The sequence below is a fragment of the Colossoma macropomum genome, unplaced genomic scaffold (genome assembly GCF_904425465.1).
Source record: "Colossoma macropomum unplaced genomic scaffold, Colossoma_macropomum, whole genome shotgun sequence".
Taxonomy (NCBI): domain Eukaryota; kingdom Metazoa; phylum Chordata; class Actinopteri; order Characiformes; family Serrasalmidae; genus Colossoma; species Colossoma macropomum.
In genome coordinates this window covers 45,525,118-45,542,105 of record NW_023494789.1, presented here as the reverse complement: position 1 = coordinate 45,542,105, position 16,988 = coordinate 45,525,118, and the positions used below count along the sequence as shown (strand labels likewise).

General features: G+C 38.4%; 1 protein-coding gene across 1 annotated transcript in view; it reads right to left on the bottom strand.

Annotated features, from left to right (window-relative positions):
- Window positions 1-16,988, bottom strand: part of col28a2b (collagen, type XXVIII, alpha 2b) — a 49,286-nt gene that overhangs the window by 25,984 nt on the left and 6,314 nt on the right. Inside the window, exons 4-11 of the mRNA XM_036571476.1 lie at window positions 7,086-7,106; window positions 6,921-6,980; window positions 1,886-1,939; window positions 1,760-1,804; window positions 626-652; window positions 437-481; window positions 296-340; window positions 33-86 (exon numbers count right to left, since the gene is read on the bottom strand). Of these exons, the coding sequence (XP_036427369.1) occupies window positions 33-86; window positions 296-340; window positions 437-481; window positions 626-652; window positions 1,760-1,804; window positions 1,886-1,939; window positions 6,921-6,980; window positions 7,086-7,106 (351 nt within the window). The remainder of the gene's footprint in view (window positions 1-32; window positions 87-295; window positions 341-436; window positions 482-625; window positions 653-1,759; window positions 1,805-1,885; window positions 1,940-6,920; window positions 6,981-7,085; window positions 7,107-16,988) is intronic.

The following is a 16,988-nucleotide window of genomic DNA, read 5'->3' as shown; positions in this document are numbered from 1 at the left end:
CTTGTGTTCGACTGATGTTGCAAGTGACTCACTTTTTTCCCTGGTGGACCCTCAGGGCCAACATCACCATTAGGTCCAGGCAATCCCTGCATTTGCACAGAAAACAACCATTAAGCATATAGCTATTTGTTCTAAGCCAATAAGCTTTCTTCACTCTTCATTTAAATGTTTAAATATTGTGCTTTGTTGTGTATTTGTGTAGTGTAGCGTATTAATTACCAGCAGTAAAGAAGAATTTCCACCTCATGTAAATTTATTGGCCAATAAAGTATACTTATCCTGATAAAGCTCATACCTGCAGCCCACGGCTTCCTCTAGTGCCCACTGGACCCTCAGGTCCCTGTTAGGAGCAAATGATATATCTATTGTTTGTAATAAATTCAAACAAGGTCTATATGAGGATGAACTCAAATACTGTTCAGTGGATAAGACATACTCTGTCTCCCTTTACTCCAGGCATTCCACACTCTCCTCTCTCTCCCTGGCAGCGGGATAAACAAGAAAACATAGAGGATGAGTTTTTACTGAAACACCAACAACTACATGAAGATAAGCAGATACAAAACCATACAGATGCAGAGACAATCTATAACAAAACGTTTGGAACAATCCCACGAGCTCTTACCTTCTCTCCTTTATACCCAGGTTTGCCCTGATGACCAAAGAACAAAGGAATTTTAGCAGCAATTTCAAAACTGTCTTTTAAAAGCAAAATTAAGATCTTTCATTTTACTCAGGCCTTTAGTTTTTCATATTTTACCATGCTTCTTGTAAACACCTCAGAAGTTCAGTCTTAGAAATTGGTTGAATTTTTCGCTCCTCATGACCAATCTAATCCCAAACACATTTAATATTGTTAAGGTCTGGATTCTGGGATGGTCAGTCCATTGCCCACTGAAAACACCCGCAGCTTCTTTGTTTGATTTGCAGATGTTCTTCTTTTTGTTTATCTCCTTTTCTTATTAACACCTTCCTGACAGCTACACACCCTTTCAGACCCATAGTGTTGAGGTTGTCTTCTCACAGTGGACAATGGACAGCAACACTTGTGGATAACTTTTACTAATTTATATTTTTGAATTACTTTTTCTTTCAGTTACTTTTGCTTTTCACATATTTTAGTATCCAGTCATCAGTGCAGGCATACACAAAATACACAAGTTTTTCCCTGAGAACTAAGACACAAACAGACTTATACACATACACCGCTTACAATCAGACAAGGCACAGGTGTACTTGAATGTGTATTAACAGGTCCAGCATATGAGGGTATGTAAACTTTTGACTGTGTAATTTCAGTTATTATGATAAACATAGTAATTGCAAGTTTCTGTGATGATAAATAGCTTAATCTGAGCTTTAATACTAAACAGAACAAATGTGTTTTATATGATCAATCATATTAAGAATGGTATAATGTATAATGACAATAAATAGATAGTAATGACCCAAAGAAAGAAACACTAACCTGCCCTGGAATCATTTTCTACACTTCTTTACTGTACTTTACTGGTCATTTGCTGACTTATGTCATAACAATTATTAATAGTCCTAGCTTTTTCTTCGTCAAATCATTTTCATCATTATTGGGCGTTGCGCTTAAATATATAAAGAAACATGCTGATTTAAAAAAAAAATGCTACTGCAAAAAGCAATAAAGCTGAATTACATATTGGTAAAAAAGCATAAGCCAGTGTCAATCAAGCTTCCAACCAAACAAACAAACAAACAAACAAACAGACTAAGCATCAACACTCACCTCTGACCCCTCTCGACCTGGAAGTCCTTGATGGCCGCTTTCTCCCTACAGTGAGCAGGAGGCTGCATGTCAGAGACTTTGACCCTTACAAAGAAGACAAGAGATACAACAAAGTACATTTCTGACCTTCTGCCCTTTTGGCCCTGGACTTCCATCTTCACCCGGCCGACCTTTCTTCCCCTGCCATACAGAAAGAGAGAAAGAAAAACTGCAAGTCATACTGTAAAATGCAAAGCTATTTGGTGCTAATAAGACAGTACAGTATAGCGGACTACCTGACCACAGTTACTGAAGATTTACCAAAAAATACACAAGAAATCTGAGCTACCAAATAAACAAAGAAAATAATAGCTGTGAAAAAACTTAGTTGTGAAATTAGTTGCACTTGAATCCCCAGTGGAACTAAGGGGCCTTGCCCAAACCCTGAAAAACCCTGAAAAAAGCTGTTGGCATTATGCATTCCACATTTCTTTTATAGCATAAAGGTAAGCATTCTTATGTAGCTATCAGGTCCACCTGCCTAATGCTGGTTAGGTTGTCAATAGGTCTGTGAAATGAACTTGCTACACAAACTGGCTAAACTGTCTCACATCTGCAAGCCTTATTTGATTGATCACTGGGAATATGAAGAATATTTATTCCTTAATGGTCTTGAGGTGTGAACTACAGAGAATGAATCTAGTTTTGCATTTAGGTGGTACCAATAGACGCTGTATGCACAGTTTTTCCATGTATGTGCAAGAACATTCTTACACTTCTGCAGCTGTCCTGGTACAACCCTGCAAATGAATAAATGACTTGACATTAAGCAGAAAGTAAAGGAATTCTGTGAATGTGTTTTAGCTTGCAGTTAATCTTCTCTGGAGTTGCAGTGCTTGAGGCGATTGCTGAAGGTACACGCACTCAATTATCTCTGTGTGTGAGTGAGAAAACTGGAGAAGTAGGGGTGCAGAATGGGTACTTGTTATCAAATCAAATTAAATCAAATCAGCAAAGTGTGATTTGCCTGAGGCCCCCAAACTTTTGCATATGACTGTATCTTTGTTGCAAGCACCTATTGTCTATGAACAACTCAGCTGAAAGCTATATGACAGGGTTAATTGTGACAGAGTGAGGGGCTGGTTGTGACAGTTGCTGTAAAGCAAGCTTTCCAACCTAAATACAAAAAATATATGCAGTAAGAAAATATGTGAAAAAATGCTTTGTTAAGCCAATTTATTTTTGACCACAAAGTAGAACAGTAAATTTCAGAACGATAAAATCAAAACATATTTTGATAACATCTGTTATATGTTTTATATGAATCAATGAATAAAAACAAACTAACAAAACTAACAAAAATCTAACTTTGAGGCTTAATTGGAACTAGGTCAAAACTAATCCCTCCAGGCTCTCTGCATTTTGTGTCTTCCACACAACTCAGTAATCAGTAAAACAATATGAGAAACTTTACTTGGTAACACTTTACTGTAGGTCAGGTTCATGATTCATCCAAATGACATGAAAATTATCTAAGCCTTTCACAACAGCTGACATAAACCTACATGAACATTTATTAAGGCTTATTGCAATAAGCAGCAGCTGTTATAAAGGTAAAAAGATCTGACTCTATGAATCATCGTTTTGAGTGCCAGAACATTTAGCAAACACTTTTCTGCTTGCCTGCCCTTGCTATGGTATCACTTGAATTCATTCATGGATTGGTGGAAAGAAAACATTTGACAATTGTGCCAAGATGAAAGATCGTCGTGCATATTTTCTTTTCGAGCAGTGAATATCATGAGTCATTCTTACAATTCTTTATTACAAGGGATATTATCCCTAATGCCCAGAAAGCAGTGTGTTTCCCTGCTCTGATATGTTGCTTTGGATATGTATTTGCAGACCACAATGATCATACACTGCTAGACTTTGGATTTGTAATGCGATGCTGTTTAACAAGGTTTTGTGAGATCTAATGTCATTATCATAACACTCATATTCCTGTTTCCACTTCCACCAACTCCTTATGTTAATTTGTGGATTTGTGATTTCATTGATGGAGTGCATTTGTGTTTGGATCAGGTTTGTGTGTGTTGACAAGTTGGCTGCTGCCCCTACAGTTTATTGTGCCCCACCAGACTTTTTGTGGCAGAGATGCCACGGCTGTCATAACAGAGTATAAGTACCAAAACCTTCACAGTATAACTACAATACATTATGTTTTTATTTCAGAGTTAGCACAAAGTGCCAAAGCATATTTTAGATGTACTTACCTTTGATTTTGCACCCACTTGCTCTTGTCAAATTGTGAAACTGTGTAACATAATCATCATTATGTATTTGACATACCAAAAACACACTGAGCTACAAGATCACCTGTCATAATGTCATGATATTTTATCCCAGAAAGTGTTATGACACACCTACTGTCAGCAACATTCACTTGACATTATGTCAACTTGACATGGAAGATGACAAAAGCAGTCTTTATGGCAACTGTCGCTTATTGGAAGAAGTTCATTATTATTTCTCCTATCCATTAAGTGGTCCTACATTGCATGTGCATATCACTTGTATAGTGTAGTAGCTTAGTTTTTCTAATGCTTTATTATGTTTTGAACAGTAATTCAGCCTTACTTTAAGTGTATTATACATACTCAGCTTAATGTTATTACTTGTCCTCTGAAAAGGTGACTTAGGCTATAAAAGTATCCAAACTATAGTATGTAGGGAGCTATGATATATGGTCAAAAATATGTGGACCACTTGACCATCAAACCTATATAAGCTTGTTGGACATCCTATTCCAAAACCATGGGCATTAATATGGAGTCGGCCCCACCTCTGCAGCTCTAACAGCCTCAACCATTCTGGTAAGGCTTTCTGCAAGATTTTGTAGTGTGTCTGTAGGAATTTATGCTCATTTAGTCAAAAGAGCTTTTATGAGGTCAAACACTGATGTTGGATGAGAAGGTCTGGCTCGCAACTGACGTTCTAATTCATCCCAGTGGGCTTGAGGTCAGGACTCAGGCCACTGGAGTTCCTCCATGCCAAATTCATCAAACCACATCTCTATGGACCTTGCTTTGTGCACAAGAGCACAGTAAGCTGGAAAAAGAGACGGCCTTCCCCAAACTGTTGCCACAAGTTGAAAGGAAATAATTGTCTAAAATGTCTTTGTATGCTGCAGTATTAACATTACGCTTCACTGGAACTAAGGGGCTGAGCCGAATCCCTGAAAAACAGCCTGAGACCATTATTCCTCCTCCACCAAACTTTACTATTGGCATTATGCATTCTGGAAGGTAGCTTTTTGCTGGCATATGTCAGACCCAGATCCAGATCGGACTCTCAGATAGTGAAGCTTGACTGATCACTCCGGAGAATGTTTCCACTGCTCCAGAGTCCAGTGGCAGCGTGCTTTACACCCGTCCAGTCAACACTTGAAACTATGCATAGTGATCATAGGCTTGTGTGCAGCTGCTCGGCCATGGAAATCCATTTCATGAAGCTCCTGACGCTGATGTTGCTTCCAGAGGCAGTTTAGAACATTGTAGTGAGTGATGCAACAGAAGGACAGGTGATTCTTATGCTTTACGCATTTCAGAACTCAGCGGCCCCACTCTGTGAGTTTGCTTGGTCTTCTGCTTTGTGGCTCTTACAGCACTTACAGTTGACTGAGGCAGATCTAGCAGGGCAGAACTTTCATGAACCAATTTGTGGCAAAGATGACAGTGCTATGTTTAAAGTCACTGAGCTCTTCAGCATGACACATTCTACTGCCAGTGTTTGTCTAAGAAAATTGCATGGCTTGATCTTATACACCTGTGAGCAGTGGGTATGGCTGAAATCCCTAATTTCAATCATTAGGAGGTGTGTTCAAGGGCATATTCCAGCGAAAACACAGTAGTGGAGCAAAACAGGAAAGAGTAGTTTCCATTTTTTGGGGAAAAACAAGAGATAATCAGATGTGTTGGAAGTGATCAACACAAAGAAGAAGATGCTGCATGAGGCTGGCAGCAGTTTTCATGAGAATTCCAAAAAAAGGCGTTTAACATGGTTGATAAGCAAACAGAGATGTTTTTCTGTTTTTGAAGGTTTCCATATGGACTATTCTACTGAATTAGCTCAAACTGTAAAGATAAAAAACAACTATTTAAAAACAATTAAGTATTCAGACCTTAGATATTTATAAGGATTATGTTATGATCTATTTAAATACAAGGCATTAACAGAGATAGTAATAAGCTGTGTGTATAACTGTTCAACTGTTCAACAACTTTTCAAAGCTGTGTTTGCAAGTCAGGTACTGGCTAGTAATAATTGTCACTACCGAAATAGTCACTACTGACACATTTGCTAATGTTTCAGTAGTGTTCTGATTGTTTTTGTAGTGACAAAACAGAAAATTTAAACAATTATTTTAGTAAAAAAAAAACCTAATTAAAGTATAGTGTCATTCAAAGCAAAAGGATTTTAGTCTAAAGTTCAAGTCCAAAATGGGAACCAGTTTGATAGAATGAGCCATACAGGGTGATTACATTTAACAATTTAGCATTGAGTTCTGGCATGTTAACCCAGAAATGTCCTATATAAGCTGATGTTTTCTGTAACTTGAACTGCATATGTCTCTTTACTATTTGTTCATTCACAGGGAAATTTCTCCAAATATGTCATAGGTCTTTACGTATTAATGCCACACACACAGGCTCAAATGCACAATCAACATTAAACTGATAAAGACATGATACCAATGGTAGATCATTGACTTACATCCTCAAAAGACACACCCTTCATCAAGTTTTGACTGAGTTCTCTTCGAATATTCCTTCCACACACTTTCAATCATCAGGTTCACCCACTTGGGGAAGGAGTCTGAAGCCCACCAGACCAGAGAGGTCTCCAAATCTTACATAGTGTAGCTGTATACTGAATTTCATCCACTTTGCAAAACTTCATAAACATGTAGAATTACACAATTGTGCATGGAAGGATACACAACAGAGGGAGCTTTGTCAGGACAAAGAGAAACTACATCTCCACTGAAACCTCTCTTTGGCCCATTTCACAACATTATCACAACTTGTAGTACTACATGGAGTAACTGGAGTGATTATAAGTGTTGTTTTGCAGTGGTCATTGGGTTTGAAGAAATGAAGTGGAAAACATGGGTACTCACAGCAGGGCCACTGGGTCCTCTCTCTCCTTTCTCACACACACACCTCTTATTCAAGGGACACTGTAAACACACCCAAAATGGTCCACAAGATGATTGACACTGACGTATTCACAGCAAGTCATATTAAAACACTCATGTTTCTCTGTCATTCAAATATCCACTTACCGCTTCATCTGCCAACTCCGTCTAAAAAGGAAAAAAAAGATTAATATTAACCAAATTATATCATGAATATACTACACCCATCAGATCATATATGTGTAATAATATGTGAGTGGATTGACTGCGTAGGAACAACATCATCTGGTGCTGAAGTATTCTAACTAATCTGGTGCGATCCACAGGAGCATGAGTTCCCATTTCAGTTTTGGCTTCTCTCAGTGTTTTTTCATCATACTCCTAGGGAGTAGTTCTTTTGAATCTTGGTTTATCTATATTACTTCCTCGTGCTCTTAGGGAGTTTTTCTTGACGCTGTGTCCCTCAGTGATGCTCATTAGTGGCTCTGGAACAAAACTTCAAGGATCACTATTTTAGATGGTAAAATATACCTGACAAGCATTTTTACTGCCTGAAATTACATGATAGATATAGTTAAAGCTTTGCTATGTAAGCCTGAAATAAAAATATAAAAGTGAGAGGAAACAGGCTGGATTTTGCAGGAGATTTTCAGACAATATTATACATCTTTGCAGGGTTGTGGAATGCAATCCCCAAAAAATACAACTGAACTGAACCAAAATTAACTGAATAAAATTAATTTAATTTAATTACACTGAATTGAATTTAGATACATGCTGGGCACCGAAGTCTGAACCACCATACCTTTGAATCTGGTTCAGTTTCTCTGTAGTATTGGACAGGGGGGGTAACCAAGGGGATGGCCAGTCGGTCAAACAAAAACCTCAGTCAAACAAAATGAGGGTCAGCCATCATCAGTAAAGCAGTCACCAGAGAAAAGGTGTCCAACCTACCCTGAGCGAATGGTTATGCTTTGCCATCAATGCCGGTGCCAATCAGTTGTGAGAGTCTAATGACACTGCACTTAATAATCAGTATAGCTTGCTGTGATAAACTACTTTGCTGAGCAGACAGGGGAGAACGCTGGACAAACCTTAACAAAGCTAAAAGCATCTAAATAAATTTCTACATCAGTACAATCCAGTACTTTAGTTTTGCTGTCATGCTCTGTATGGATCACATGGCTAAAGATTTTGCCCAGTATACTTGTTTCCACTGTGCGCTGTGTACTTTTAGCAGTGCTACTGGAATACATTCATGCTAGAATAGGTCAGTTTGTCACCCAGCTAGGTTTTCATTTAATAAGTTCAGGTGACTTTGGTGGAGACTGCAGAATAAGTTTGAGAGAAGAAGGCACAGAGAATAACCTTAACCATCATTTGCTTCCAAAGGTTAAAATGCAAAGTTGCACAATGACTATAATATAATAATAATGAACAATATTTTTAGGCTATATTTTATTTAATGTTACATTTTACAAAATATATTATAAAATATAATAATATTTACTAATATATGTCATGCATAATGAATGATAGCCAGCCAGTGTGCAATTAACTACTAAAGAGCTTCCGTTTTTGCCCATTTTTATATTTATTTTTATGCTCTGAAAAAATCTTAATGTGTTCCTGGTCTTTTCTTGGCCTTGACCACTCCTGGTCTTGACTCAGATTTGATGTGTCCTGGTCTCGGTCTTGACTTGAACTTGCCTCTAGAGTGGTCTTGACTACAGCACTATTGCATGAATGTAAAAAGCAGTAAATCGTGCCTTGTTGGGTCTCTGTGATTATTAGATACTTCAGAAGCAAATGGCAGACCCCTTCGCTAAATTCCTCTGTGGTGCCACCGTTGGCCCATGTGATAAAGTAGCCTCCATAACACTGCCTGAGAAAGATCCACTACTTTACAGCTTCTCTCTGCTGTTGCATTGTTTTTCTTCTGTACATGAAAGGCAGACATGGATATAGAAAGAAAAGACTGAAATTCCAGGGAAATGTAAACCACATGCAATGTTGAATGTTATACAGAGAGTCTCTGAGGGCCTTCTGTTCTGAGGGGTTCAGCACATTAGTGTCAGTGGTATTTGTCAAAGGAACATTCTCACATTGAAATATACTCTAAAAAATAATCTTTGTTGTTGGAGATGAAAGAGCACAAACACTCACTTTCTGCATTTCCAGCCTAGATATCTTAATTTCAGACCTTTTAAACATCAAAGCTTTGATTAAATGTCAAGAATTTACCCACACAAAACAGTGTAATTGTAACTTAAACTTCAGTCCTTAAAACGTATATTTTTCTTAAATACAGACGATACCATTTCTATGAAGAGCAGGAAAAGAATAGTCTGGAAAAGGGAACAAAATCTGGCTCTTTAAATGTTCAAAAACAGTGAATTGGTTCATAAACTAAGCAAACTGTGTAGACATTTTCTAAAAGTTAAACTAATAGCGCCACAGGAAAAAATCTCTTAAAAAGTAATGGCACTTGTTAAAACAGCTACCTCTTTCATTGCATGATCTAGTTTGTAAGAAACTTCCAGTGTTCAGTTAAGTTTATGTTAGATGAGCTCACTGGTTTACTTAGATACCCAGCTCCCTTGTAATGAATGGCTGACATTAGCAGGCATATTAGTTCAGTGTCAGTGATAATTTCACTCAAGTCACATTGGCTAATGCTAATTTACCATTTTAAACTGAGCTAACTGATTGAAATTTCTAACTAAAAACACATGAATTACCAAAAATATTAATTAAATCGAGATTAGAAACCCAAGTAAATGTCGTCAAGGTTTGTCGAAATTAGATAGCAAAGCTACACTTTTCTTGGTGATTGCAGAGCTATCAATTCTTGCCTATGTTTACATACTATACACATCACATGTGTTACCACTGAGACTGAGTAGGTGAGTAGGCTTCATCATGATTTCCCATTGGCTAAAGGGGCAGCAGGCTGAACCCAAAGTGCATTCAACAGTCGAACAACTATACGCAGTTTCCCCATGAAAATAGTTACTGAAATTTTCAAAATCCAAGCCAGAACGCCATTCCCTCCCAACTTTTACTTCCAGTACAAGGTTTCCTGTGTGTTCCAGCACATTTACACCCTGACTAATGCATTCTTAAAATTATAGAAGCATAAAAAGCACACATCTGTATTTTGGTCTCATTGTGAGCTTCGATGCAAAAATAAAACAGCATATCAAATTGTTTACTGCCATATGCCTCCTTCATCTCCAAATCAATGTGGAAACGCCCAAGAGCGGTGAGCTGACAAAGCTGATGCGGCAGACTGTGGTGAGAAAAAGTGCAAGCGAAAGTGTAGCTTAACATAGCTAACAAATAATTAAAACTTAAATGCAAGCCAGTTAGCACTGTGCAAAACACGTCAAGTTGGTAAGTCATCTGAAATGGGCTTTTTATGTGGTTTCTGACACTGTATGATGTACTGTTATATATTAACCCTTAGATGAGAATTATAACTTAAATCTATAGCAATATTCAATACTGTAATTCAAATGTCAAATTTGATCACATAATAAATAATACAGTAAATTTCCATCAATTTGCATTCTGCATGAACAAGGTTTAGTCTGTACCACATTCCGATGTCAAAAAATGAAATGGCCATAGTTCCACAAAACAAGACTCTAAATACAACAATAATTTTTCATCAAATTCAAATCATAACAAAAGATCTCCTCTACTATTCACAAACACAAATGTGGTTTGGCAATGAGCTGTCAGAAATAACTGAAACTGAATCAAACCATGCTTTCATTATAACCAAATACAAATTTTAATGGGTAAAATGGACAAAACATGCCTTCCAATCTATCCTTTTTTAAGATGGCACCTCTGCCATGTCCCTTACTGTACCTGAACATTCAGCTGTGCTTACTGAAACCAGGAGAACTAAAGAGAGAAAGGAAGAGTTTAAATGAAAGCACCTGGTTACCAGAGAGGAGAGTGTCTGCGTGACCAAACACTGATGAATTGCAGATGGTACTAAGTCAGACATTACACATCACTATCAGAGAACAAAGGAAATCTACACACAGGCTTTAGTGTAAAAATACAACAGCTCTCTTCACAGTGCACCCAGGTAACCTTGGCTATACAGTAGATTTACGCAACGACTCCTCTTTTTAATCTGGAAAAGGGGAAAGATTTATTGCGGCAGAATGGGAGAGAGAGAGAGAGAGAGAGAGAGAGAGCGAGAGAGAGAGAGAGATACCACAGGCCAAAGGTTTGGAAGCAACATGAATTGTTTCAAACTAAACATGAAAATCATATTCTTTAACAAAAAAATACGTATATTTATATTATTATTTATTTGTGGTGATAGGATGCAACAGTGCTTGAGACTTGTTTTCAGACTGGAAGTTACACGATGCAGACCAAACCGAAGTGGTCAGCCAGTGATTAAAAGAAAATTGGCAAAAGATTTTATCTTATATTTGACAATAATGACAGTCAGTGTCCTACAAACTAAGCCATGTTAAGTAAGTTAAGGTCAGCATTTGCTGCCGTCCACCTGCTTGGATATATCCTCTTCCCCTTAAGCCTTTTCATTCATTTCTTCTTGGTGCCATCTTAATTCTTTGCAGTTCTTGCTGCTGCTGTCCATCTCCTCATGATTCACGTGTGAAAATATATAGAGCACTGTAGCGATGGTCATGTCAAGTAAGGGCATTTATTTTGGCAGAAAAATCACATTTTATTGAAGGAAATAAGGCCCTCCAAGCTCAATTTTGTCTCTGTTGTGGAGGGGGGGTTCCTTTACTCTTATGGGAGGTCTGGGACCCCTCTAGCCCCACTCAATTTTATAATTTATGCATTTAATTGATAAGTAGATAAACATGAGAGAGCAATTTGAGGGAGCACATAATGCTGAGATGAGTGAAAAACCTCTTGAAAATGAATTGTAAAAAATTAAGTGAAAATGCTTTTTTCAAGTTCAGTTTGTGTTAATCGTTGTGATGAGCGTTGTACAGCTCTGGATAACAGCCAAAGCTAGCTTTTCCTTCTTCGGTGACTAGAAGGAAGACTTACTCAATACTGATTGGTCAGCTGTGATGTTTTTTGGCACTCAGCAAAAAAGTTGCCAGTTTTTCAAATTAAGTAAATAGTATAACATTTTTTAAATCTTTCCTTGGTTACACACTTTTGGCCTGTCATGAACATACAGAGTGAGTACCCAGTGTGCACTGCTGACATATGAACAGGTGGATCAACGTTCAAGGGTTTTAATCAACTTTTTGATTGTGCCCTGATGTTAAACACCTGCATCAACAGCTCTTTTTGCATGGCTAATGTGCAGACAACCAATTGAGCTTTTGGGTTTAGCATGAAGGATCACACTGGCTGCACAGCATTTCTCCAACTCAACACACCATAATACACATCTCTTCCCATTTACAGCTACTGTACTCAATAGTAAAAAACCCTTGTGATTCTCCAGGTACTCTCCATATTATATGATTCGGACTGTAGTTACATGGCTCATTAAAATGTTGCTTAGTTGTCCAAGAATAAACTGGCTCAGATTTATAGCGCTGATTTATTCAAAGTTGCAAATGAATACATAATGAGATTAACAACTTATCTGTCTCCTCAGATCTATCTCTGGGGCTGAAATCAAAGCCCAAAGTGAACTGACAAAAACAGTTGTGATGAATCCACAGATGGTTTGTGGTTTTTATTATTGCAGATTAGAAGAAAGTTCTGGAAAGAGATGTTAGTGGCCAATATTCGCTCAGCAGCAGTTTCCTCAGCATGTGCTGTGTGCTTTTAAAAGGTCACAACTCACCACAACAAAGGATCTCACATCCTACAGCCCATATAACTCACTTCAAACAAGAGCACTCCCCTGGGAAGCCACCGCTGCTTTCAGACACAGACAAATTTACTGCCCTCCTCCAAAATAAAATGTTTTTAAACACCTTTTTTAACAAGTTTATCAAAGTTTCAAATATACAAAACTGTACTTACAGAAATGTATTGATAGATGTAATAGATGTAATTATTCAGTAAAATAAAGAAAACACATAATGGAGACGTGTGAGAATAGGCCTCTCCTTTTCACACACACACACACACACACACACACACACACAACTTCCAAACTGGTTTCATTGGACCCCCTTCCCCACAAGCCCTCAATTTCCTGTGGACAAAACATGTGAACACCACTAATGTTTCGCATGAAATCCAGTCCTTATTTTGTATCTTGCAGCTATGTACACAAAAGGGGAATTTCACTGATTTTTCAAAATTTCTCCATTAAGGCAAAAGATGTTAGCAAAGTCATTCACAGTGGTTTGATGTTAAATGATCTTCCAGATAAATTTACAGAGAAAGTGTTGTTCACAAGTGGTGATAGGGACTTGTAATAGAAATTAGGTCATATGAATAAGTCATAGGAATTTTTAATGCCTCACAGTAAGTTATTTCATGAAATGGTTAAGAATACACTGCCTGATGCCTGAGACATTGTTTAATGACAGTTTTGAGGTAAGCTTTTGGGCTATAGTCCTCAAAGATTTTTTTTTTTTAATTTACCACTATTTTACCATTATCAACATTACATATAAAACCAAGAAGACACATGTAGGTTCACTGATTACTTTGGGTAGTAAATAAAATGGCTATATTTGTGTTGAAGACATCATGACCCCTAGTTCCTATCACTAACACTGTAAAGAAATCACTACAATGAACTATTTCACATCAAACCACTGTGGATGATTGTTTACATTTTAACAACTGATTTATGCATAAATGTTGAATCAGTGAAATTTCTCTTTAATGTTAATGATCTTCCTCAAGGCACAAATACATTATATACTGTATAATTCTGTATATGTATTCTCTCTAACCTACTGTGTAAGCAACAGTATATTCCCATTAAGACAAACCTTCATTTGTGCATTCACAGTTTCTCATTTTTTTAAAAAAGGCATGAGTGTGGCTGACTAACCAATGTTAGCTAACGTTAGCTGGCTATAATGCACTTAAATTGCATTAACGTCAGCTTTTTAGGTAAAATATTAACATTTCTGTGAAACTCGCTCAGCTTTAAGCAGAAACTTTATCTAACATATATAAAGTTAGTTGTCATCAAATTAACATCAACAGGATTCCATAGACAGGTTTCTGTGCAGCGTCATCATGGAGATGCACGCGCAACTAGGGGGCAGAAACAACAGAAAGCGGCACTCCTTATGGCAGAAAGCAGCTCCCTTCACTTCATAAAGCAACAATGACAAGGAGCTGTTGTGCAGCAAACTGCACCAACCGCAGAGAAAATGGTTAGGGAATGGTTAATATCCCGAGGGGATCACAACACTATGACAGACACTGCAGAAAATTATGGATCCAGGCCATCAAAAGGGCAGATTCAAGTCCTGATGGTCTCAAAGGCAGCAAAATTCTGTGCAGTATCTGTGTGTATCTGAATGCAGTGTTTTTTTCATTGGGTGATCAGCTATCAACACATCCAAACTGTAGTTTTAATAGTGGTAGCATTTTCTGACACTGTGATTTAGGTGAGTCTGAAGTCAGCTTCCTGTTCACCAGCGTCTTGTTTGCATTTTCCCGTTCCCCCTTAAATGGTGCCTGAGTGGGCAGTGGCCTGAGGGGCTAGAATGTAACTGTTGCACCATTTAAGGTGAAAAAGGAAAATTTGAACAAGAAGCTAGCAAATAAGAAGCTGACTTCAGCTTTGTGTGATTTGGCCTATCAAAATATCATACCTACAGTTTTGTGTAGAGCTCTACCTATGGGGCTTGGGCTGATTCCCATATGTACTGACGCAGCCCAGGTGTGCATTCACAGGCTCCGGCCAGTTGTGGGTTACACTCAGCACTTGGCAAAAGGAGCTCGGGCCACATATGCTGTTAAGACCCCAGTGAGTATTTATAGATTTTGGCCCTATATGTTACATTTGGCAGCTGGAGAGTTGGCAAAAGGAGCTCAAGCTGATTCCCATACGTGTTCATATGGCCCAGGTATTCACCATAGGTTTGTGCCAATTATGGATAAATCTCAAATGGCTTCATGCTGCCTGTGTGGTGCACTATGCAGGTCTTGAAATAACGGCTCCTAAAAATGAACAGTGCATAAATTGTCATGACGTGACATGTCAGCAAACTGTAAAGATTTTTGTGATTTGGATAGCTCCTATTAGAGATTTAGTAAATCACAAACTTAGTGGGGTGTTTAAAGAGACCAGGTGTGTATCCAATACTATTTTTAGTGAATGTTTTACACTATGTTATATTAATATGCAAAAGAAAGACAAACAAACAACTATTCAACTATTAAAAGGCATTTTATTAATTAAAAATTATAAACAATGCAAAATCTATGTTGCAACATACAACAGTTGACTAATGTTACAATCTTGTGAACAATCGGTTTTGGCCCCTGGCTGTGTGCACACCCAGTAATATTTGTATACAGAAAACCTGTCTATAAGTAAACGCAAAAGAACCCAACTGTGAGTATTGTGCTAGCATGTTGACAAATTTAACAGATAGTTAAAAAATGCTAACTTTAGCTAATGTTTAAAGTTGGTAAAGCAACAGAGGTGCAAAAGTAACCAGGCACCCTCTCTCACAGCAAATGTATATATAGCTAGGCACCCTCTCTCACAGCAAATGTTAAGTTTTATAACCTCCTGTTCACTCCACCAATCCATGCATTCCTTATATGAAAATGAAGCAACAAAAACAGCCCTGTCTGAATTAACTGTTTGTGTGATGTCATGAAAACCAATGCATTTACACATTTACACCCATTCAGCCTACAGCATTTTATCTTGCCCATTCACATTGAAGTTGTAACGTTTCAGCTCTGACTACTTTTTGAATGAGGCACAATACAGGGCAGCTGATCACCCTCACTCTCAACTAGACTCCTCTGACGCTCTGGACCTGATATTCAGCAGACCTACCTCTGCGCTGGTTGTCACAGTAACTCCCCTTCACCGCTCTGATCACCAGTTTCTATATTTCACACTCTCCCTCCCTGCTACTCCTGTCCATTTCACCCCTTCGTGCTGTTCTACTCGATGCAACCTATACTCCATTCCTCCGTTGTCTTTCACTTCAACTATCCTGACCACCCTTCCCCATCCTGATTCACTTTCTTCTTTCTCACTGGACACAGCTACAGATGTTTTCCTTTCTTCACTCTCATCTGCGATTAACTTTCTGTGTCCTCTCTCCTCCAGGCCAGCAAGATCCTCCCCACCTGCCCCCTGGCTGACAGGTGTCCTACGCAGCAACCGGCAAGAGCTAAGGAAGGCTGGAGAAGGTGGAGGAAATCCCAGCTTGACTCAGATCTTCACTCCTACCAATCTCTCCTTTCTAAGTTCTCACTTAGAGTTAATGCTGCAAAGTCATCTTTCTACAGAAGGAAACTGGAAGCATCAGCATCTGATCCACGCAAGTTCTTTAGCATTTTCTCCTCTCTCCTCAACCCTCCTTCTCCCCCTCCACCCTCTTCTCTCACCCCCGAGGATTTTGTCACCTTCTTTGAGGAGAAGGTTGATAGAATCCACCAGTCTTTTCCCTCTGTCTCCACTCCTTCCACTAGACCCCGTCCTGTTGTTCTCAATCCCTTAAACTGTTTTTCTTCTCTTTCCACAGAAGATGTCCTACAACTGATCAAATCCAGTAATCCAACCACCTGCCCACTGGATCCCATCCCATCCACTTTGCTCCAGTCAATCTCCATGGATCTACTGCCCTATATCACTTTTCTCATAAACAACTCCTTGTCATCAGGTCAAGTTCCATCAACTTTCAAGACTGCAAAAGTACTTCCCATCCTGAAGAAGCCCATGCTTGTCAACTCTGATGTCAACAACTACAGACAGGTATCTTTCTTTCCTTTCAAAAATTCTCAACACTCAACAGAAACTGCTCTTATAGCAGTGACCGAGAAGCTCCAGTCAGTAAGATCAGCCAAACTGTCATCTTTCATGATTCTTCTTGACCTCTCAGCAGCTTTTGACACAGTCAACCATACAATCCTTCTGGA